Source organism: Sceloporus occidentalis, unplaced genomic scaffold (genome assembly GCF_023333645.1).
Source record: "Sceloporus occidentalis isolate IW3139 unplaced genomic scaffold, rSceOcc1.0.p SCAF_10, whole genome shotgun sequence".
NCBI lineage: Eukaryota > Metazoa > Chordata > Lepidosauria > Squamata > Phrynosomatidae > Sceloporus > Sceloporus occidentalis.
The window spans coordinates 13,905,706-13,928,972 of NW_028316990.1; the positions used below are offsets into that span (position 1 = coordinate 13,905,706).

The 23,267-nt window shown below is 39.9% G+C and overlaps 1 protein-coding gene across 2 annotated transcripts in view; it reads right to left on the minus strand.

Annotated features, from left to right (window-relative positions):
* Nucleotides 1-23,061, minus strand: part of CEP89 (centrosomal protein 89) — a 35,210-nt gene extending 12,149 nt beyond the window's left edge. The window contains exons 1-17 of one of the 2 annotated variants that reach the window (XM_089539957.1): nt 22,847-23,061; nt 21,447-21,553; nt 18,128-18,289; nt 17,351-17,549; nt 16,308-16,404; nt 15,888-15,916; nt 14,378-14,432; nt 13,666-13,863; nt 11,393-11,535; nt 10,496-10,546; nt 9,066-9,149; nt 7,442-7,545; nt 7,053-7,168; nt 6,099-6,279; nt 4,461-4,628; nt 3,275-3,416; nt 2,795-2,884 (exon numbers count right to left, since the gene is read on the minus strand). In XM_089539957.1, the coding sequence (XP_089396083.1) occupies nt 2,795-2,884; nt 3,275-3,416; nt 4,461-4,628; nt 6,099-6,279; nt 7,053-7,168; nt 7,442-7,545; nt 9,066-9,149; nt 10,496-10,546; nt 11,393-11,535; nt 13,666-13,863; nt 14,378-14,432; nt 15,888-15,916; nt 16,308-16,404; nt 17,351-17,549; nt 18,128-18,289; nt 21,447-21,553; nt 22,847-22,885 (1,965 nt within the window). In that variant the 5' untranslated portion in view covers nt 22,886-23,061. Of the gene's footprint in view, nt 1-2,794; nt 2,885-3,274; nt 3,417-4,460; nt 4,629-6,098; nt 6,280-7,052; nt 7,169-7,441; nt 7,546-9,065; nt 9,150-10,495; nt 10,547-11,392; nt 11,536-13,665; nt 13,867-14,377; nt 14,433-15,887; nt 15,917-16,307; nt 16,405-17,350; nt 17,550-18,127; nt 18,290-21,446; nt 21,554-22,846 lie in introns of both variants that reach the window. The other variant, XM_089539956.1, reaches the window with a different exon arrangement.
* Between the last annotated feature and the right edge of the window lie 206 nt (nt 23,062-23,267).

Genomic DNA, 23,267 nt, shown 5'->3' on the forward strand with positions numbered 1-23,267 from the left:
TCTCATAAACTGGCAAAACCAAAGTGGTCCCTTATTGTTCAGTTGTTCCTTATAGTTTAAGGGCCTTGTAGCTCCATTTATAGGGGAGGGAAAATAAAATTTACAAAAGTAAATTCAATTTGCAGTTACTTTTTGAATTAACGGTACTTTTAATATACCAGGTTGCTAATATTACATGTAAAAATATCTGAAAATATCTGCCCCCCCCCCCCCCGCAACAAAAAGAGAGAGAGGGAGAGAGATAGAGTGATCCCTGATCCCCAGCTTCTATATTTATGGAAATTGTACATCTCTACTCTGGTCAATTAATTTATTTGCCCGCACACAGTGCTCAGTTATAAAATTTTATTACACAGTGGTGGGAAGGGTTCCATAAACCTGTCTTAGGTCAAGATGATAAATGCACAAGTGCATGTGAATATTGATACTCATGTTGTCCAAACAATTGAATAAAATCTTTGGCTTTCCTACACAGGAGATATATCAATGTTATCTTTATGTATCTTTAACAATCTTGTGAATTAAATTAGCTGGATAATGCATCCAACTTAATAACTGATCACAATGTAGGTTAGAGTTAAGCAGACTTTCATTTATTCTAGAAAAATATTAATATACAAGTGGGTTGCTTTTTTCGCACACTGAACTGTTTATTGTGTTACTTGTCCAAAAACAGCTACAATTGTTCTTTCATCATCTTTACTCCTCAATCTTGGTTATGATATGGCATTAAACTTAGTTAAACAAAGGCTCTGGGAGTCTGGCTTTTGCAATCTTTGGGCTTGTTCCTTTTCTTCATGCTCATCTAATGCTTTGAATATTCATTATGTGGAATCTTTTCTCCTGGCAGACTATATAAAGAACTTGACTATTCCTAATTACTGCATATTATTTACTAGGACCAGATGTAATGCTTTCCCTTCAGAGTTGCTTTGCGATTGGAATGCTGGGTTGCTCCTCTCTTTGAGATTTTGCCTTTGTGGATTGCAGGAGGTTGACACTGTGTTGCATATTTTACTATCTTGTGTTTTTTATAATCAGGGCTGCAAACAGTTCATTTATCCTTTATTAAGAACTTCTGTGAAAGTTCTATTAGAGGATAGATCATAGAATGTTCTAATGCAACCCTGTTGTTTGCCAAGTTCTTGTCTTTTGTAATTAAGATTGGAAAGAAGCGAACTCTTATAGAGTATCTAAAAAGTTTTTATTGAGTATGTCATTTTTATTGTGATTATGGAATGTTAATTGTATCTTATTTGATACTGCATTTTTTTGTGTTTGCTGTTTGTACTGATGTGTCTATAGACGGTAATAATAAATACTGTTACTAATTGGGTTATTTATGTTAACCCAGGTGTTTTTCTAAAGGATCATACTGAAAATCTGTTATTATATTCCCACTCTGGGGGGTGACAAAACAAAGTGGTCTACTGACTAACTGATAACCCTTCTGAGTAAAATCTTTTCTCCATTTCTCTTTATCAGATCACTCCTTCATGTGGGTCCACTGAGTTCAGGAGTGGGAAAAGTTTGTCCTTGGACAGAATGTTGCCCCAAAGTTTCATTTTTAAGCTTCCCAAGAGCCTCTGTGCCTCTCATGTTATAGGGAGGGGGGACCAGATTTTCTTTAACTAAAAATGCTCCCTCCCATTTCCAGGAAGCATATGGACAAATTTTGGCATATTTTGCTTTCCTCGAACTGTTTTAGGTCCAGCACAGGCGCTTTAGAAAATAAGAAAATGTTTATTGATCTTAAAACAGCTCAGAGGCGGCCTGTAATGTGGTGAAAGAAGGCTCAACTGGGACACTGCCATTTCTTTACGTTAAAGAAAAAGAGATCAGAAAAAATGAGATCTGAAACTGGGACTCATTCTCTGGATCAATGTTACATAATGTAGTGGTCCATAGACAGGTGCCACTCCGTGAGCCATCAGCCCTGGAGCCTTTCCAGGAAAGAAGCAAACAACTAACACTCATGGGCACAAACAGGTTAGGGATTCCTGATACATAGGAGAACAAATGCCAATCCATCACACCAGCTAGCTTAAGAAGCATTGTTCTAGAACTCAACAGTTGCAACAGACAGTAAAATAAGACAGCTCCTTTTCATATTTTTGTTTGCTGCAGAGCTTTAGCGGGAATGCCACAGAAGGAGGGCAGTAATATTCAGTAAAAGAAAAAAACATATCATTCTCTTAGTGTTTTACCACTTCATAGCTCAGACATAGGCGGGTTATAGACCGCCGCTTTGAGGCAGTCTGCCGCCGCCGCCGTTTGCTCCGTAAGGGAGCCGTCACAGCCACACTGCGCGGCTCCCTTGCGGAGCAAAAAAGAAGCTCCAAAATGGAGCTTCTTTCTGCGGCGCCCTAATGACGTCACGAGGCGCCGCTGGCGCACTCGCGACGTCATTAGCGCCGCAACACATCTGGACGCTATGTGTCCGATACGTAAACATGGCGGCCCCCATGTGGAAGGGGCGCCGCCATGTTGTACGTATGGAATACATACTAGGGTTAGGAGGGTGCGGAAGCACCGCCCCTTCCTAACCCTAATATGTATTCCATATGTATTTTTTGGCGGTTTGTAACCCGTCCTAGTTTCAAAGTAAATCCTTTTATTGCAGGTACCCATGTAAACACATCAACCAGAAATGACACCATATGTCATAAGTGAATGCTGCAGAGCTTTTAATGACTCCACTTCTAAAAAATAAACATCCACATGAGAAATAATACATTATACCATGCACACACACACACACACACATATATATAATTGTAAAAGCTTTACTCACTTTTACTTTCTCTTCTAGTTTTCCTAAACGCACATTTCCTTCTATTATTTTGTTAAGAACACCGCTCTTCTCTTTTTCCAAGCAACTGGCCTAAGGAAAAAGGGGGAGATATATGAATTTGTGAAGAATTTTGCTGTCTCATACTTATAACACTGAATTCAATGTTTGTAAGTGCTTGGGTGGCCATATAAGAAATGTATAGAACAAAGATGAAATTATGAATTGAAACACAAAGGGAGAAAGAAAGACAGACAGAAAGTAAACAGAGGAACTACTCAGCAGGAGAAAATCTGAAGAGAAGCTGTTCTTCTGGAGAATGGAAGGAAACTAAGGGACAGGCTAGGAAATGAATGCTAGGCAGCGGTGGGGTGTATGTGTGTGTTCCCACCATGCTACTGGATGTCCTACTGGATATTTACTAGATTTTCTATCCCTGAAAGAGAGCTGAACTAGAAGAGAAAGTGACTTTTTAAAAATTACCAGATTTAAAAGCTGATCACGTTCTTGAGTTACATTTTCCGCCAAGCTGAGTAGATTTGCTAGGTACTGATGAGCTATGATCTCCTTATCCATTGATTCTTCTAGCTGCTGCTTCAGAAGACCTATTTTCTTGTGGGATCGCCTACAGGTTTTTTGGAAATGTAGAATGTTCACTTAGCAAGCAGTTTAAGAGTAATAATATTTCAATTAATTCTGGTGCAATTTAACACACACAATGACCTCAGTAGCAATATATTAACTTAAGCCATGCAAGTGCACATACCATTCTGCAAGACTAATAACTGCAAATATGTACAAGGAATTGTGTCTAGTTGTGCTGCAACTTAAATTATATTCATGATGGCTTGCAGTGTGTCTTTGTGGTATGAAGAACTGCAACACTGACACATTGCTAACAGTTACAACAACAATTCTTGCCATGGGTCTAGCACCAGTTCATTAGAGAAACTTTTAGTACAAACTGAAGAAGTATATAATCATCCCAATTTAGAGTTGACTTTATCAAAACAGACAAAATACTGCTTCAGCAATTTATTGTTACTCCAGCAGCTAGATAAGAAAGTAACTAGCCCATGTGCATAGCGTACAAGTACAGCACACGATCATCTGTGATGATGTATGCACCTTGTCTTTTATTTAAAAACCTTTAAAAATATTTTGCAAAACACAGGGATGAATGTTCTGGGTACAATCTGAATGGCTTAAAGACCAAACTGATAACATACAAACTCAATACAATTTGTTGGGGAAGAAAGTTATTTGAATTTATTTTGACTATTTTACTTCCTTTTCATCTTCACAGGCCATAATGGAAGCCTTGTTTGCTTTAAAAACCAACATTTAAGGCATGCAGAAGGATTTGTTTATCAATTATTTATTTCAAGGATTTATATCCCGCTTTTCTCCTACAAAGGGATTCACAAGAATTATTTCCTTGAACCTTTTTCTCAAGTATGAAGACCAAAATCTCTCATTTAAACAAAATAGATTTCTCTGGATTTTAATAAACATTGCACTCAATCAACACAAAATCTTCAAGTATAAAATGTAGTTTTGTACAACCATGTTACTGAAAATTCTTGTGCTTGATGTAAATAATTAATAAAGCTCCCCCCTTTTAAAAATAAAAGAAAACACAAAAAACCAAGAAACAGGGTAAGTGAACCTTTTTGTCTTTTGTATCGTTTCCAGTTCAGCTTCTAGAACCTTGTTTTCAGCCACCAAATCATTTTTCTCAATAAGGATACTTTTTTTTTCTGCCTGCACAGATGCTAGTTTTTCCATTAATTCCTTTGCCTCCATTTCTCTTTTTTCTTGTTCCTCTTGCAACTGGCTACAGAAAACAGTAATAAAACCCAGGCATCAACAGCAGTAACCATTTCCCTTGTAGAAATTAACAAATCAGAAATTACAGCGGTGGGAAAGAACAGGTTGCTTATCTGTAACTGTGGTTCTTCGAGTAGACAACTGTGCCCTCATACAAATGGATTTCCGCACATGCACAGACATCATCTATGGAACATTCTAGAGCTGAGTAGCTTGGTGGGAATACCCTGCACCCACCATCTACCACACATAGTCCAGCCTGCCAAGCTACCCTCTCCTCATGTTCAAAGCCCACTGTAACAACAGGGCAGACTGCGGGTTAGGATAAAACATGGGCAACACGCCCTGGTTGATGTGGAACTGAGACACTACCTTTGGCAGAAAGGGTGACCAAAATGGTGAAGGGCCTGAAAACCATGCTTTGTAAGGAGCGACTTAGGGAGTTGGGGATCTTTAGCCTGGAAAAGAGAAAGTTAAGTGGTGATATGATAGCCCTGTTTAAATATTTGAAGAGGTGTCATGTTGAGGATGGAGCAAGCTTGATTTCTGCTGCTCTGGAGAATAGGATATGGAATAATGGAAGCAAGTTACAGGAAAAGAGATACCACCTCAACATTAGGAAGAACTTCCTGACAGTAAGAGCTGTATGACAGTGAAACACACTCCTTTGGAGTGTGGTGGAGTCTCCTTTTCTGGAGGTTTTTAAATAGTGGCTGGATGGCCATCTGTCAGGGATGCTTTGATTCTGTGTTCTTGCATGACAGTGGGTTGGACTGGTGGCCCTTGTGGCCACTTCCAACTCTTATGATTCTATGATTCTATGTCAGGCTGCAGAACTACTTTCTCTCCGCGGAATATGAGAAAGCTTTCATCATGATGGAGTTCAGTCAGCTCAGAGGCTCTCCTAGCAGAGGGAACAGCTATCAGAAAGACTGTCTTCAAGGTAAGTAAACGTTGATCAGAGAAGTCCATGGGTTCGAAGGGTTAGCATGTCAGTTGCAAAAGTATCAAGGATAGGGACAAGGTGAGGTAGAAGGGGGCCAGCGGTGGGGACAGGTGAGGTAAGCAGAAATCAAGACAATTTGCATTGTGCACTGTGGCAGACTGGTCTATTTGAGGTAGTTCCCATCTCAATGTGATTTATCAAAAAACTCTATCTGAAAGAGTCCACGCATGTCAAAGAATCAAATGGAAGGTTGAGTACCCCAGAACACGCCAACTGGAGGAATACTTCCTAATTCTATGGCATAGCCCATACAGATGTTAATGAGAACACAAGAATCCATGTCCTGCCCTAATATCTACAGTTTTGTGTCTTGTTTTATATCAGTGCTGTTAGGCATCTGTAAATCAACATGGAACTGTTATAAATTCAAAAAATTCACACAGGTTAGTGTAAAGAATAAAAATATAAAGCCATTTCAAGTTATGGAATCTTTTAAAAGGGGATACTCAGATATTTTTATCAGACTCTTACCGTTTCAATTTATTTACCAACGCAACATGCTCCTCTACAGTTATTTGATCTTGAACACGGGCTTTTAATTCTTTGTATACAGAACGCAGTTCTTCCAGTTGCTTCTGACACTCTCTCATTTCTTCTTCTTGGCTCTGTTTTTTGGCTTCCAAAATCATGAGCTGCTTTGTTAATTTGGAAACTTTAATAGAGGAAAGAAAAGAACACAAAAACATTTCAGACAAAGAAAAACAATTCCCTTAGGGAAATGAGAACAGAATATACAATATTATACTCTTCTGGGACAGTTTTCTGACATTTTTAGTTCACTGCAAAACATTCTTAGTTTAGTGACTCTTGCATTGTGCTAATCCTCAGTATTATAGTTAATTGTAAATGGTAGTTCTCACAAATTTTGAGTGTCAATGGAGATTTTTTAAATGTATGTTAAAGTAATTGTCAAACAGAATTTTCCAAGGATGGAGGGGCAACATCCTATTACAGACTTAGAGGAAGACACTACCAGGGGGAGCAATCCCCACATTCCTAGTTTAGTTCCTGCCTTGGCTTTGTGTAGGCTGTGCTTTTCCTTTTTCTGCTCCTTCCTTTGCTTTATCTTAAAGACCTTAATCTCCCTTCTGTTTTAATCATATTTATAATCTGCTTTGTCCTGTCTAGGCCACTGCCTATAAAAACAATAATATTCTTTAGCATTTTTTCTGGCCTTTCATCTTTCTAACCTTTTCTTCTGAGGAAAGGTCAGGCAGGGACTGACAGTTAAGAAGCTGTGCTGTGAGGCAAATATGTCCAACTCCAGTGTTAAAGAAGAAAATCCAGGCATGCCTGGAGAATCTTTTAACTCATCCAGACTGGGTTGAAAAAACTCCTATACTTGTGGTCAATGTAAGCTTGTATGTCTGCTTTTTTCAGACTTTGAAAACTATGGCTGCTAAAACAGCAATCAAGATACTTTACCTTCTTGGACATGTTGGCTGAGATTGTCTTTTGCTTTTGCTTGCTGTATTTTGAGTTGCTCCATCAGTACTGTATTCTCCTCTAAGACAAGCTTGGCTTGGTTTTGCAAACGATGCCTGCAAAGAACAATGATCTGAAAATGAAACGCCACTCAAATTTTCACAAAAAGTGAACTAAATGGAAGAAAAAACATAACCCTTTACTATTAGGCCAGAGATTCCCAAGAGATATATATGGATATTCAAAAACTGAAATACATAATTCACATAATTAGTCCCAAATTAGTTTGAATTTTTAGAGGATCTAATTTAGCTCCAGCTTATTATGATTTCTCCCCCTGAAATGTAACAAGGAAGTAATTTAATAGTTTCATATAACAACACACTTGCCATTCTTTGGGGGTAACAGAACTATTTCTATTTAGGTCCTTGTGTAACTGTTCATTTTCCTTCACTATTTCTTCAACTCGTGCTTTAAAGATCTTCATGTCCTCCTGAAAGAAAAATACATATATATAAAGAACACAAAATAGAAACTGTTTGTTTCAATTTCATGTTTTATAAGGTTAACAATTCCCTTCCCCCACCACATACTAATTTATATTTGGTGGTTTCTTAGTTTTTTATTCTCACCCTAGCATTTAGCTGTCCATCAATATATCTACATTCATGACAGTGCTAGAGATAAATTTAGCTCAGTTGTGTTACAAACAAAATGGCCCATGCCCCAACACACAAGACTGTTTCACATATTTCATATCCGTTATGTTTGCCTCTAAGAGCAAAAATAGAAGCATAAAAAAGCAATGTATTTATATTATACACATCCATTTGCCACAGTCACATTTTAAAGTACAGTTATACTACCTCAATTGATAAATTAGATGTGTTCATTTATCTTAGTTCTTTAATGCAAAATTTGGTGCCAGAGGCAGAACAACGTGGAAATAAGAGACGTAGGTTTCTACACTACAAGAAAGAAGACTTGCTTGCCAGGTTGGAGAAAGAGAAAGAAGCAGCTAGTACTGTTTCTAGTTTATTCAAAACTAGCAATTACGCACATGGAAAATGAAACAACTAGGTCAGGGAAACCTTGAATAAATAAAAACACTTTGAACCTTCTAGAACCTTGAAAGCCTCTTCCAAAATGCACCTAGAGATTATGGTTTTTTTCCTTTCAATAGCCTCCACTTTTCTTCAGATTTCCATTTTGGAGGCTAAATCTCTAGACTTATGCTTTATTAATATCCTAGGGAGAGCTAGTGTTGAATGAAGGTTTATCTACTCTCCCTCTTTCCATCTCTTTTGCTGTTCACACATGCTCAGTAAGGGGATTCTAGAGGCAATGGCTGTTTACCTTCCCTGTTGTAGGCAGCCATGTGCAGCTTCAGTAGAATCCCAGTGTTTCTCAGCTAGTGCAACAAAATGTCCGTGTTTCTCCACCACTCCCAATGCTGATGCTAAAGAAACTTCCAGCTAGGCCAAAGAAGAGGATGAAAAGTGGGGTGGGGGTGCCAGGGAAGAGAAAAAGATTTTGGCCTAATCTGCACTGCAGAATTAATGCAGTTAGACATGACTTAAACTACCTTGGCTCAATGCTATGGAATTCCAGGACCTGTAGTTTTGCAAGATATTTAGCCATCTCTTTCAGGGAGTGCTGGTGCCGCAAGGAACCCACAAATCCCAGGATTTCATAGCATCAAGTCATAACAGTTAAAGTGGTGTCAACTGCATTACTTTTGTAGTGCAGATGAGGCCTTTGTAATAAGGAACTTCTTTGTGAGAAGCTTTGTTAAATAAGATATGCCTTTATACTCCTGTTTTGTTAATATTTGGCCTAAGGAAATGCAGGATAGGAAAATTCAGCAGAGGAATATTCCAGGATGCTTGTACTATGAGTCCCAAGTCATCTTTCAGTGCTCTTTATAGTTATACAATATACAGTGTAATGTAGAAGCATTTTTCATGTTACCTTCTACTGAAATATTTCTAAAGAACACAGTTACCAATGTACCTCATGCGCAAGAATCAATTCTTCTTTTTCTCTCATTCTGTCTTCATAGGCTAACAGGAGAGGTGACAAATATTTCATATCCAGCTAAAGGAAGTCAAAAGAAATTTCTGTTCAGTTCAATATTGAAATGTATATATACTCTATAAATATTGTTTTTGTGAACTGAATGTCCTTCAGTAGCTAATACTAATTTTAAAATGATGCGTATTTCCAGTAGATAACTCAGAAGAGAGAAAAAACAACAGCAGTCTCATAATTATGGCAGTAACCAAATAACCATCAGTTTGTAAACCGTGAAAGTATGCAGAGTCTGTTTGTAAAGGCTATCTGTAAATTAAAGTGAGAAGCCTTCGTTCATTTCTAGAAACACTAACTACTGAAGTGTCCATTTTCTTTTATGAAAGTGGTGGTGACATTAATTTTGAAACAAATCTCCAAAAAAGCTAAGAAGTAACTCCTGAAGATCAACACTGCTAGAAACCTGTACACACTAGATTTATAAATGATTGAAGTGTTGTATATCTATCTCATTTCTGCACATAGGAGGATTACTCCCCTTTTTGTTAACTCCACAGCTGCTTTTAATTTTTAATCCAAAATTCTTCATAGCACAGGGGCAAGTAATTAATGTAAAATCTCAGGATTTGGGAGTGGCAATCCGGACAGAGTTACCATTTTGGAAATATGAAAAGTATATTCAAGGGCTCTTCTAGTGATATAGATGCCTCAGTCCACACTTCAGTAAATGCCCACAATCACATGCAATCTGATGTTTGTGTAGAAAATTCCAAAATGTGCAAACTGCAACTAAAAAAAATCTCACCCTGGCCATCTAATCTATGGTTCATGAGGGAGGCCACATGTTTGGAAGAAAAACAAAGTCCTGTTGCTTAGACCAAGACAGAACTAAGATGGGTTCCCTGACTGCTATATATTGTAGCAGATTTTTCTGAAGATACTTTAGTTGGCTTATAAATACTCCTGCACATGCAACCGTAGCTTGTGAGAACCAGCAGGACAAAAATATTTGTCCTATCCTGAAGTACTTCAACACACTCCTGTGTCAGATAATTTAGCAAAGACGTGTCAAGAGCCAAACCCATGCGGTGCTTTTCCAGTCTCGAGCTCTTTCAATAAATGGAGCACAGGAGGGGAACAAAAATATGAGAGAGAAGAGAAAAAAGCATTCCTATTTATCTATTATCAATTTATAAAATCACTTACTAAACACTGGCATTTTAAAAGTAAATCCTGAATATCAACATTTAAAAATATCTGATTAGATACTACCTGTCTTTTCAGTATTACATATAAGTGGAATAATGTGTTTTTGGTCACAAAGATAACGAGAAACAAATCAACTCTACATAATTTGGAGATAGCTAGTACTAATTCTTCAACATTTTGTAAACAGTTTTTTTCCTACTTACCAGCCAAGGTGGTATTGGCTTTTTGGGTGGCAGACTTCCAACTTTTGGACTCTTAAGATAAATAAAAGCACAGGTAACACATTAACAAATTGAAAAAATTTAAAATCTAACGAATCACAAGCATTTTTACTAGTAGTCTAAAAGTGAGCAAAGATGGGGGCAAGAGGGAATTTCACAACCTGGAAGTCAGTTGAGGCTGCATCCTTTGACTAATTTCAATGAAACCTAATCAGAATTACTCATAGTAGCTGTGGGTACTACAGTCACTTAACTCTCGTTGAACAGAAGAGACTCCCACTAGCTATGTTTGGATATCAATGGAATATTATAGTTAGCATGACAAGAATAATCCAGTTGGGTGTGTGTGTCACATGCACCCTTCTCTTCTCCTTCTGTACAATCATGGCAAGGAGACTGAAGTTTTCATTTCGGTTTTTGATCAATTACAATTTAGCATAATATCTAAACCTTAAACTGTGGCACAGCACACTTTGTTTCAACAAATTATAGTTGAGATTAACCACCATTTGTCAAGTTCAGGCGTAAATAATTAACAAAAGTTTTGGAACCCTTTTTTGCAGCTACGCTGGAAGAGGAAAAGGTAAAGTAGCTTCAGATTCATCTAGAGTTGTTCTCTTCACACAAAACTATGAGCAGTGTGATATACCCTGTGGAAGAGACATGTAATTTTTGGCTCTCTAAACTGAGACTACATCTCGCAGAAGGGCCCTTGCCATTCATTGGTCATGCTGGCTGGGACTTCCTGAAGTCGACGTTCAAAATATCTGGAGAGGCCAAAGCTTTACATCCCTACTCTATGTCAACTTTAATAAATGAGAAAAGATTTCTCACAAAGTGCAATTCGATTTTTTCCTCAAGCTTAAAACCAAAGATTACCTCATTTGGTGAAATTGGTCTGTATTTAGTTTGGTAGCGACTCAATTCTGCATTTAAACGATGAACAGTCATTTTCAGACTGTCATTTTCATCCACAAGTTCCTGGGCCTGTTGTCTTAATAAAACCAATTCTGAAAATTCCTCTGCATTTAAAAAAATAAGTAGTGTGTAAGAATTATATAGGTGACTTGATGATTGTTCAGACATTCAAAATTCTATGTAAAAATTACTAGTTTCTAAAGATTTCCTAATTGCACAAAATTACGCAGAAAATACCTGAGTAATTAGAGGCCAGCCCTCTGGGTCACAAATTGTGGATCTCAACCATTAACTAGGCTGGCTGGGGCTTCTGGAGTTCAAGTTCAAAACATCTGGTGGACCCAAGGATGAGGGTTATTACTTTGAAATGATATTTAGTGGGATATGTTCCGGACCCCCCACGTATGGAAAAAACCGTGGTACCTCAAGTCCCATTGATTCTAATGGTTCAGCGCTCCCATGCACGTCACTATGTGCATGCCACAAGTGCATGCACTATTTTGTCCCACCGGGCTTCCCGTATCTGCATGAGCTCAAGTTCGCAGATGGCAAGCCCACGGATGGCACAGGTGGACTGTAACATATATAGAAACTACACCAAGAAATGATTCCCAGGGAAATTCTTTATGGGTAACATGAGACCATAATTCAGTGATATTGCCACATGCTTTTTTGATGGTCGAGGTCCCATATTTAATCAATCTCCCATTAAAAAGGATAAGTAAAGGATGGTGGGAAAGACCTCTGCCTCAGACCCTGGAAACCGAGTGCTGGTCAAGGTAAATAACATTGGGCTAGATAATCTGATCTGGTAAAATGCTGCTTTTTATGTTATCCCAAGGCCCCCATCTCCCAAAACACCATCCTTCACTGCCTAATAAACTTAACAGTAATACACATAAACAGTACCCTGTGGGAGGCACAAATCTAGATTGTGTATGTGTGTGTTGTGTGCCTTCCAGCCATTTCTGACTTATGGGGATCCTTAGACAAACCTATCATGGGGTTTTCTTGGCAAGCTTTGTTCAGAAGAGGTTTGCCATTGCCTTCCTCTGAGGCTGAGAATATGTGACTTGCCCAAGGTCACTCCGTAGATTTGCCTTTTTTTTAAAAAAACAGCAGCTCTCAAAACATACATTTCTATAGTTTGAAAACAAATAAATGTAACATGCAAATCACTCAGTATGACTGATGTTTGACAGTAAAGCCTTCATATTTACAAGAACTACTCTCTGTTCATTTGTTAGGCATGGAAGGTTCAAAGACAATCCCAAATAGACTTCCTTGATATTTTATGATGTGCTTCTAAAGGTTCTGTACTCCAAAGACTTGAATTACAGGTTGGCTGAGTACATTCCTAATGCTGGCATGAAGATCAGATTGAACTGCTTTCAAAGAGATCAACAGAGAAGGAAACTAGCTGAGAAACATCCTGCAAGATGAGAAACCTGTTTCTCCAACAGACCACAAAAGCTTGCCTTCTCCACAATAAGCAATTGTTCCTACCTATGCTACATTTAGTAGGAGATATATTCACAGTATGGACATGCAAAATTCAGCTACTAAGTGCAGTAGTGAACAGCACAGGGAAGGTGAGAAGTCAGAAGGCTTCCAAACAAACCAGGTTCTTTCTTATAATATAATACCAGGAAGAAACCTTAGACATAATTTAAGTGAGGTGTTGTATATACAGCAGGGAGACAGATTTCCTAACATTGTAATGCATTAAATGATGGCTCATAGGGTACAGAAAAACACTGCGGCCACTAGTTTAAACTTCAGTGTATTTATGTACTCAAGCAAGCTCCGGAGAATTGAACATATTTGAATAATCAAGAATAAACTTATTTTCACTGATGTGGCAATTTCTTGATATATGATTTGCTCTTCATTTTCATGAGAATTCACATCATGATTTGAAAACCAAGTGTCATTCCTCACACATAATTTCCATTGAAGTGTAATAACAAATAGTGATAAGTTTAGGTATAACAGTAAACAGAAGAAAGTAGACATAACCATGACAAGGAGAATGCAAGGCTTCATTTCCAAGTCACTATATATCTCACACTTGCATATAAAGATGGTCAATTAAATAAGTCCAGATGCTGTGTACTGCAACTCCCAGCACTCCTTGCCATTGGCTATGCTGCCTAGGATTGATGACAGTTTCAGTCCAATATCTGGAGGGTTAAGACACCTCTGAGCTGAATGCACCACGGAGTCACCCTTACCTTCACTGTGTGAGTTCTGTGTAGTTTCTTTAAATTGTCTGTTTTCTTTCTCTAGTTTCTTAACTTTTAATTGAAATTCCTTCATTTGTTGCTTTGTCTCCTCTAGTTGTGAAAACAGGGTCTGATTTGTGTTGCACAACTGCAAATTTTCTTCTTTTAATTTCTGGAACACTTCTTGTTTTTTACGGAGTACTACATCTACTAATAGAATGGAATATTCTTCAGGCACAGAAATATTTAAACCAACTGATCAAAAAACTGCTCTCCTAGGCATTTGGTCTACAAGTAAGCTTTCTAGATACAAGAGCTATCTTGTATATTTATTTAAAAGTAAATGTGTTTAGGATTCAGGCATTTAATAACTTTCCTGTTAGTTATTCATTATAACTGAAATCATTTCAGCCTACTTTGTACTTATGATCACAGAAAGAACAAAACTCCTTAAGCTGTACCCAAATGTTATGCTATGCCATATGTCCTAATTTGATTTATTTCAAATTTAATCTAAATAAATGTTAAAGCTTCTAAACTCCATTTCTTGACTATGCTAGAGACAACTACAGGACAAGTCCAAGACTTATGTAGGTTTGTCTTCATAATGTCTACTATGATTCTACCATTTAAAATTACGGCTCTTGCTCAAAAGTAGTCCATACTATTCAATATCATGAAACTCACTCACAGACACATACAGACACAGCAGAGTCAGTACCTGGAGCTGGTGGGGGCTTTTCACTCAATGGATTGTCAGATGAGGTTTCCTCTGTCTACAAAGGGGGGGGGGGGGAAAGAATTATACCTCAGTTCTTGTTGCTGCTCTCCGCTTCTAAAAGGGTTATCTACAAGCATTCTAGAAAGCATTCTAGAAAGAATACACTGGACATTTAAAAAATAATTCTTGGCAGTTAAGAGTTGATGTTTGTGTTTTTATGCCTTTAATTTTATTGAGACATTTTTGATACAACATCAGCACAAACAGGTGATATATGAAAAAAAATCAAGCACAAGTAAAAAGGTGGTGGGAGAAAAAGGAAGAAAAATTCTTGGCTTGCAAGCTGTTGTGCAAGAGTTATACATGATACAGTCAGCTCTTTGTAGCCATGCGGGTTCTGTTCCAGACCCTTCCAGAGATGGCAAATTCCAAGAGATCTCAAGTCCCATTCTCCCCAATAGAAGCACAACATGAGCATGACCATGTTGGCACAAGCTGCATGCACACATTGCTGTTGGGGAGAATGGGGTGGGGCCATCCCTGGATGGCAAGCCCATGGATAGGAAGAGCTGACTGTACATAATCTACTGCCTTTTCAGTACTGAACACCAAGAAATAGAATATGATAGAAACCTTGAGGACAAGTATGCCTTAATAACAGCAGCTTGAATTGTAGGGTTCAAATCCAAAATGTAAATGTAAAGGTGCCCAAAAGTTTGGGCATGTTGTTGGGAAAGATTTTTTTTTAAGTTTTCCCCGAGTGCGAGACCTACATATTAAACCACAAAATTCCTTATTCTGCCTTAAAAGGTAGTTTTTAAGTAGAACTCAATATAGGCAGCTTATTCCTGGATGAAACAAATTCAGTTATCATCCATTCAGGTTTTATTCTAAATCTGTGCCAGATCCAGATAATATCAGAGTAGCACTATAAAAAAACAAAATAAATTTCCGGTCCACTAGGAAGCCTACAGATTAAATTTGAGCCTTAACAACTTCACAGCAATGTTCTGAGAATAAAGAGAGCAGGGACAGAATCAAGTATGCTGTCAAAGGCACATTACAGACCACCCAAAATGGGTGGTCTTGCGCCGCTGCCGGTTGCTGCATCCGGGAATCACAGCAGCCAAACCGCGCGGTTCCCAGACACAGCGAAGAAGTGCCAAAATGGTGCTTCTTCTTGCGCCCCAGATGGGACGCTGCGAGGCGCTACTCGCGGCGTCATATCTGGGGTGCAACGTGCGGATGCTATGCGTCCGGCACGTAAAAATGGCGGCATCCATGTGTATAGGGCGCCACCATTTTTACGCCCCCATCACATGTGAGGGGTGAGGCCGGTGTGGACGCTAGGTCCTCGGCCAACCTCTAGCACGTGATGGGGCGCCGCAAAGGCCTGTTTGTAACAGGCCTTAGTCTTTATGAAGAAGTGTGGAATGAAAATAGACAGATAAACAGCCCTTTATTTCCTTTTTAAAAACAATTACTTTGAGCATCTTTATGCTGATCTTACCTTCAAATTTGTCCCAGAGTGTTCAAGTTCTATGAAAGAAGAGAGATTATAATATATTTGAGGCAAAGTATTTCAAGATGAAGGAGAAATACAGCAGACCAAATTTCAAAACTGAGCAACAGCTTCCTTCCTTTTGTTTTTTATTTCAATTTCAGTGAAAAGAGACCTTTGTTTGACATTTATTTACTTAACTAGAATTCCATTTATTACATTGTCCCTTCCTTTCTCCTGAAGCAACACCCTCATTTTCATGAGCCCCACACTACAAGAGTTCTTCTGACACTGGCAGAAGCCATGAACAAAAGCATACCTTTCAAGGGATGGGGATACAACATTTTGTTACACATTCCACATTTCAGTGAAGATCCTGGAATATTACTCTGAAAATTTTACACCAATAAGCTGAATAGGTAACCCTACCTTCCACCTGAACATTGGGACGAATGAGACAAGTAGGTTCATGGACAGAAGAATCATCTTCTTCACGATCTGCATTAGTTGAGACCAGAAGATTTTCCTAAACAAAAGGATTATAGTAGTTTATAAATCCACAGTCTACATGAAAAACAGCATGCATGTTAAAGTACATGAACGCAGGCAACCTACAAGATTACTAATTATACATACAGCAGGATGGTTCTAGTTTCTTTTCTGTTGCTCCATTAACCTCCACCACCCTCTCACACTTTACCTCCCTCCTCCGCCACCTCCATGATAGAGTTTTGGACAACCATGTCTCTTCCTTCTCTCTCTTTTGTATTGAGATGGGGATAGCAAGCATTACAATTTGCATTGTTTAGAGAAGCAAGTCTGCATTGCCTAGAAAGCTCATGATATATGCTAAGTAGCATGTCTGGCACTGCCAAGATATTGACTATGAATGCCACTAACCAAGCTCTACACACACACACACATTGCATTGCCTAGAATGGCTTCTAGGTTTTATCCATGCCAGATATTAAGGCTGTCATACAACTTGGGGGGGGGGAATTAAATAATTAAAAATTGTAAATTTATATAAAAATAAGAAAATCACTTTGTATCTAAGATTATAGTTTTAGCTATCGTTCACATCAGGCTTTTGGATAAGCTATGACTAGAGTTGTGGAAAGCAAATATCCAGCTAGCAAAAGTTAATTGATTTCTTGAGTAACGTGAGTCCATCTTCAGTGTCAATGGTACAATATCCTATCATAATGCATGGGGTGTGTGTGTGGGGGGGGATTCTTTGCTGCAGAAAGACAGTTTGTTACTTTAAAAATGAAGAGAAATGCAGAATTACTGGTGAAATAAAACACCAATGTAGAAAACAAATTACCTTGCACATGAAAAAAAATATGGGGAGGGGAGATCTGGGCTGGGGAGGAGAAGGAAGGCCAAGCGCTCGCCCCTCAAGCCTCTCCCCAGCCCAGTTTACCACTTTTACCATTTGAGCTGACAAAAAGAAACACCTGAAAGCTTACCTTTTTAACTTTGTGTGGAACAGCATACAGGGCTTTGCTACTAACGCTTCCTGTTTTATCAATAACCTGATAGATAGGCTCTGGTTCTTTTTCTGTGTCTGATGGATATGTATCCATGTCTTCATCATCACAACAACTATCAGATACTTCAAAAGAGTGCACAGCAGACCTTTCATCGCCATCACTCTTCCAGTTTGGACTGCAACCAGAAAACACATTATTTCTAATGAGTCACACACATTGTTGAAACATTTGATTTAGAGAAATGAAACAATGGGGAACAATGTCTAAAAAGAAAAGGCTTTATTTCCTTCCAATGATCATATAACATTACCAAGAGAGCCATATTGTTTGATGGTGATGTGAAAATACAATAACCTACATGCCTCAACCTAAGATGGGATATAAGGTGATGTCCAACCTAGGATCACACCATTTTTGTGAATGCAATTTGTTGGCCTTTTTGTTGTCATGCTTTTACTGTATAGGAACCTAGGATAAAGTATTCTATTTGTTCCACCTCCTTAGCAGCTCTGAAGAAATATAACAAGTTTAAAAATGGAAGCAGATGCTTCTGACATCCCCCTTTGGTATATGAAAGGGGAAGATGGGGATAACTATGGGTCTGATGCACATGCAGGCTCACTCACATTTCCCACTATATCTGACGTGAGCCATACAGTAAGTTTGAGTTCTTGGACTTTGGTTACTAAAGACATAAAGTATTCTTTTCCAGCAGTTCTAATATATAAACTTTTGACAAAATACATATCCTACCCCATTCGTAGCTCAGTGACTGTGGCATATGGCTGAATGTAGTTTTCTCGATCCTGCAAACTGCTGGCATCACTTTCAGAAAGAGAACGCTGACGAGGATGAGGAATGGCAATAGTCCGCCCAGTCAGAGTAGTCACAAGAATAGCTGCTGCCAAAGCAGATCTATTAAACACAAAAATTATAATTAGTTATTTGAAGCATTATTCACTGATCAAATCTTTTAGTGGAAAGAGTAATATCTCTTTAACTGTCAGGAGTTTAAATATAAAACTATGAAGTTGAACAGTTAGCTCATGTACATAGCAGAGAACTCCTCCTGTCAGCTTACGGAAAGAGAACCATGAACGCATTCACTGAGCTATTCTATACCAAGTTATGCCAATATGCGTGGGAGCCACTCTAACGTGCATACCAAGCTTTATGCATGGAGGGTCCCCCATTGTTTGCTGTGACACGGAAAAAATAGCACACAGTGAAGAAAGACCCCATGAAAGAAATGAGGTTTGAATCTAAGAAAAATACACTCATCCCTCCACATCTGCGGCTTTGACTTTTGAGGCTTTGATTATTCACAGATTTGACTAATATATTCTCTCTAGAATATTTAGATCCTCCAGTACAACCCTATAGTCAACTTTAACCAAAAGTTGCACTGAAAGACATAGGCCTGTTACAGACAGCCAAAATAAAGCTGCTTCGAGTCACAGTGGAGGTATGGTGTTTCAATGATGCATGCGTCCTAAGAGTCCAGAAGCCACACCAAAGCCACGCTCCAGTCCTTAGGGCTGGAGCATGGCTTTGGTGCGACTTCTGGACTCTTAGGACGCATGCATCATTGAAACACCATACCTCCACTGTGACTCGAAGCAGCTTTATTTTGGCTGTCTGTAACAGGCCTTAGAGAATCCTAGGGAGAACACTCCTCTAGGCATTTGTAGCTCCTCCAGTGCAATTCTATGGTCAATGTCTGGAGGACCTAGAGATTCCTAGAGAGCTGTTATCTCAGGCAAAAACAGTGTTTTTGTTATTTGTGGTTTTTCGATATTCATGGGGTTCCTCTGCCTAACCCCAGCGAATGTGGAAGGACAACTGTACAGATAATATATACATGTCGATGATCCTGGATTACACGAGTACAAACAAAACCCAACTGTAAGTCATGTTTTAATCAGAGGCTGCTCAGACATAACTGCCATTGTCTAATAAGCCATAATTACGTAGACCAAGAATGAGAACTATGCTCATGCACTCTCTCCTTCCCTTCTCCCATATGTCACAGGCTTTGCTAACCCAGGACATTATCTAGCACATGAACAGGGAAGCTGTGGTACAATTTTAAGGTTCAAACCAGGATTTAAAAAAAAAGGATCAGGTACTGTTTTCATATTCTGAATTGTAGTACATGACTAAAGGTTTGGATGTAACAAGAAACTACTGTTTAGTAAACTGAAACTGTTATGTCTGAACCGGGCTGGAACGACATATAACAAATTCTTATTGGTTTCTTTAATATAAGTTGTATGGGATAAGTAAAAATGCTTTTGAGAGCAACATAGTGTAGTTGTTTGAGCATTGGACTATGACTCTGAAGACCAGAGTGTGATCCCCTATGAAAGGGTTTTCTTGGCATGATTTGTTGAGGGGGCTTTTGCCTTTGCCTTCCTCTGAAGCTGAGTGAGTGTGGCTTGCCCAAAGTCACCCAGTGGGTTTTCATGGCTGAGTTGGGCTTGAATAACTATACCACAATGGCTCTTCCAGGACACTCACCCACCTTTTTCATGTTAGTATCTGAGCATAAAAGAGCCTGACAGTCTCAGTCTCTTGATTTGTATAGAGGAGCTCTAAGCATGTAGAGTGATGTCTTTCACATGTCTGAGGCCGAGGGAGAGGGGAGAAGATATGGCCACCAAATGTCATAACACAACTAGCTTGTGCCATAGCAGCATTGTCTGAACACCTCTAAGATACAACATTAGGGAAGAATGATCCTGGGATTATGTGTTTCTGTATTGCAATATTATGCGCAATATCACAAGGATGATTAAGGAGTGTGCATGAAGAGTGAACAACAGGTGTAGAGAGATGGGGAGGATACAGATATGTATGGTGACTGCTGAAAAGTGAGTATGGCTTGTGCTGTAAAGATGATATGAGGGAAATCTGGTAAGTTTAGTTTTTTAGGAAGAAAACAAAGGAGAAGAACTGGGAAGAAGGGAGACTGTCAGGGTAGATTGTGTTTTCTATTATGACTATTTGTTTGGTAGTTACTAAAATTAATAAAACAGCAGCCCTGCTTATGGGTCAAAAGGAAAAGAGAAGAATAAGATCCATCAAAGATACTAAATGGATTTACATACATTATTTAAAATAACTACATCTACTGCCAGCATTAGACCAGTGTAGTGTCTAAAACAGTGGCTCCCAAACTGTGCCCTTTAAGATATTTTGGCCAATAGTCTGGGATTCTGGGAGCTGAAGTCCAAAATCCCTTAAAGAGCACAGTTTGGAGACCACTGGTCTAAAAGCTAAGGAGCATCAACTATGGAGAACAGCCTTATGGAGAATGTGTTGGAGGTGGATCCAATGGTGATCCTGTCAACATACCCTACCAAGAATGATTAAAGTTGGACACCACAGGTCAATGTTAGAAGTGTGATGACCATGGTAGGATTCACACACACTCAATAGCTTCTAGTGTAATTACTGCAATCACACCAGTGCAAGATGTCTGCCAACAAGCTCACGGATGAAAGAAATGTTCTTCTCAGCCCAAAAATAACAGATCACATTTGTGCAGCAAACCTGACACTTTTGACTATTGCTCTCTTTGGCCCCATACAGACAGGCCAAATTAAAGCTGCTTCAAGTCACTTTGGAGGTATGCTGCTTCAATGATGCATGCGTCCTGAGTTCGGAAGCTGCACCAAAGCTGCCCTGCAGTCCTTAGGACTGGACTGTGGCTTTGACGCGGCCGCCGGACTCTTAGGATGCATGCATCATTGAAACAGCATACCTCCAAAGTGACTCGTAGCAGCTTTATTTTGGCCTGTCTGTATGGGGCCTTTGTCACTCAACAGGTTTTTCTAGGCACTTGCAGAAGGTGAATTTAAATTAATGCATAAATAAGATATACACATGGCTGATGCCCATCTTCATCCAGTTCTTAGCAATGCTCTATATTTTTGGCATGCACCTGTTTTATGGAAAGGCGACATGCAAGTTAAGAGTCGTTGTTTTTCCTGCTAACTATTCAAACCGGCAAGAGATTTAATGGTACATAATGACTGGTAATCAAGGAATGAAAAGCATGATGACCTACCTGGGCCTCTCTGGAGAAGGGTTTGGACTACGAGGGGGAGGGGTGCGGGGGACGGCAGCTTTGGGAGCTATAGTAGCTGCAGGGATCAGGCCATGAGCTATGTGTTTCTAGACAACGCAAAATAAAGTTAGTTGGCAATGGGACTAAACTAACACAACGGAGAAACACAAATCTATGCATGAACAAGGACTGAGAAACAATAATACGACATGGAAGAACATTGGCATGTAAATTAATGAATGCAACAGGACCAAATGGATCTAACTGTAGGTATGGTTTTAAATGCCATTCATATCCACTAAAACATCCAAGAGTCCTTTAGCCGGGAAGATTTACATCCATCAGCAACTTGTCAATACTGTATATTCTTACACAGATGAACCAAATCCTTAAATTAGGGCATGCAAAATAATATGTAACGCTCAAAATGTATTTTTCCCTTTGGGCCTGAACAGAGAGGACAAAATGAGGCTGTTTTGGGTCACTTTGGAGGTACGCTGTTTAAAGGATGCATGCGTCCTAAGAGTCCGGAAGCCGCGCCAAAGCCAGCTCCAGTCCTTAGGGTTAGGCATTCAAAGGCTGCATCCACGCTGGAGGAATAACCTGTTTAGGCACTGCTTTGGCTTGTTGTCTGGCTCAAGGCTATGGAATTCTGGGAGTTGGAGTTTGTTGTGGGGCCCAGCGCAGGACGCCATGCTGAGGAGGGAGCGAGCTTGTTTTCTGCTGCTCCAGAGAACAGGGCAAGGAGCAATGGATGCCAGCTCCAGGGAAAGAGATCCCAGCTCAACATTAGGAGGAACTCCCTGGCAGTAAGGGCTTTCCGACAGCGGAGGAGACTCCTTCCTTGGAGTGTAGTGGAGTCTTTAGACATGAGGCTGGATGGCCATCTGTCAATGGGGGTGATTTGACTGAGAGTTCCTGCATGGCAGATTGGATTTGGACTGGATCAGGGCCCTTGGGGCCTCTTCCAACTCTGGGATTCTATGCATCAAAATGCAGTAAAGCCTTGCCTAAGATCAGATAGTCCTCCAAGGCCGCCTTGCTGCAAGGAGGATTCTGAGGGCTGCCTTCCCAAACCTAACTGTCTTCTAAAGACAACTAATGAATTATCATAAGCCAGGATCCCAGGAGGGATTTGGACATAGAACCAATGGCAGATCAAAAGCCAGGTCACAATAAGGGGAGTCAAGCAAGACACTCAGAGAGTGGAGGACTCTCCTCCTTTGGAGGCCTTTGGACAGAGGCTGGGTGGCCATTTTGGGGGCTGCTTTGACGGAGAGTTCCTGCATGGCGGAATAAAGGGGTTGGGCTGGGTGGCCCTTTGGGGCCTCTTCCAACTCTATGCTTCTAGACCTCCTCCTCTTCCTCCTTTCAAAGGACTTCCCGGGATGGATACTCACAAACTGGCCCTTGCGGCCTTGCCTCAAGTAAGACGCCATGGCAGCGGAGGAGGAAGGCAGAGCCCAGCGCCGAGGGAGGCTTCGCTCCCCGCCTCACTCACTCCTTCTCAGCAGACAAAACACAGACGCTTCCCCTTAGCAACCGCACCGCAACAACCCACTTCCCGATTGGTTAACCTTCAGTCGCTTCCTCCAATCGCCGCTCGCTTTACTGAGTCCTCCTTGCGGCCGTTAATGGTAAGCCACGCCCCTTACCCCCGCCTGCGTCGTGATTGGTCGGCGCGCGCAGGTCGTTCGTCGGAAGCCACGCCCCTCTCCCCTCCCTCCTTTCGTTCGCCAACGAGGCTGGAGGTTCTGCGTCATCGTGATTGGTCGGCTAGCAGAGGGCGCGCGCTCAGGTTATTAATGGTAAGCCCCGCCC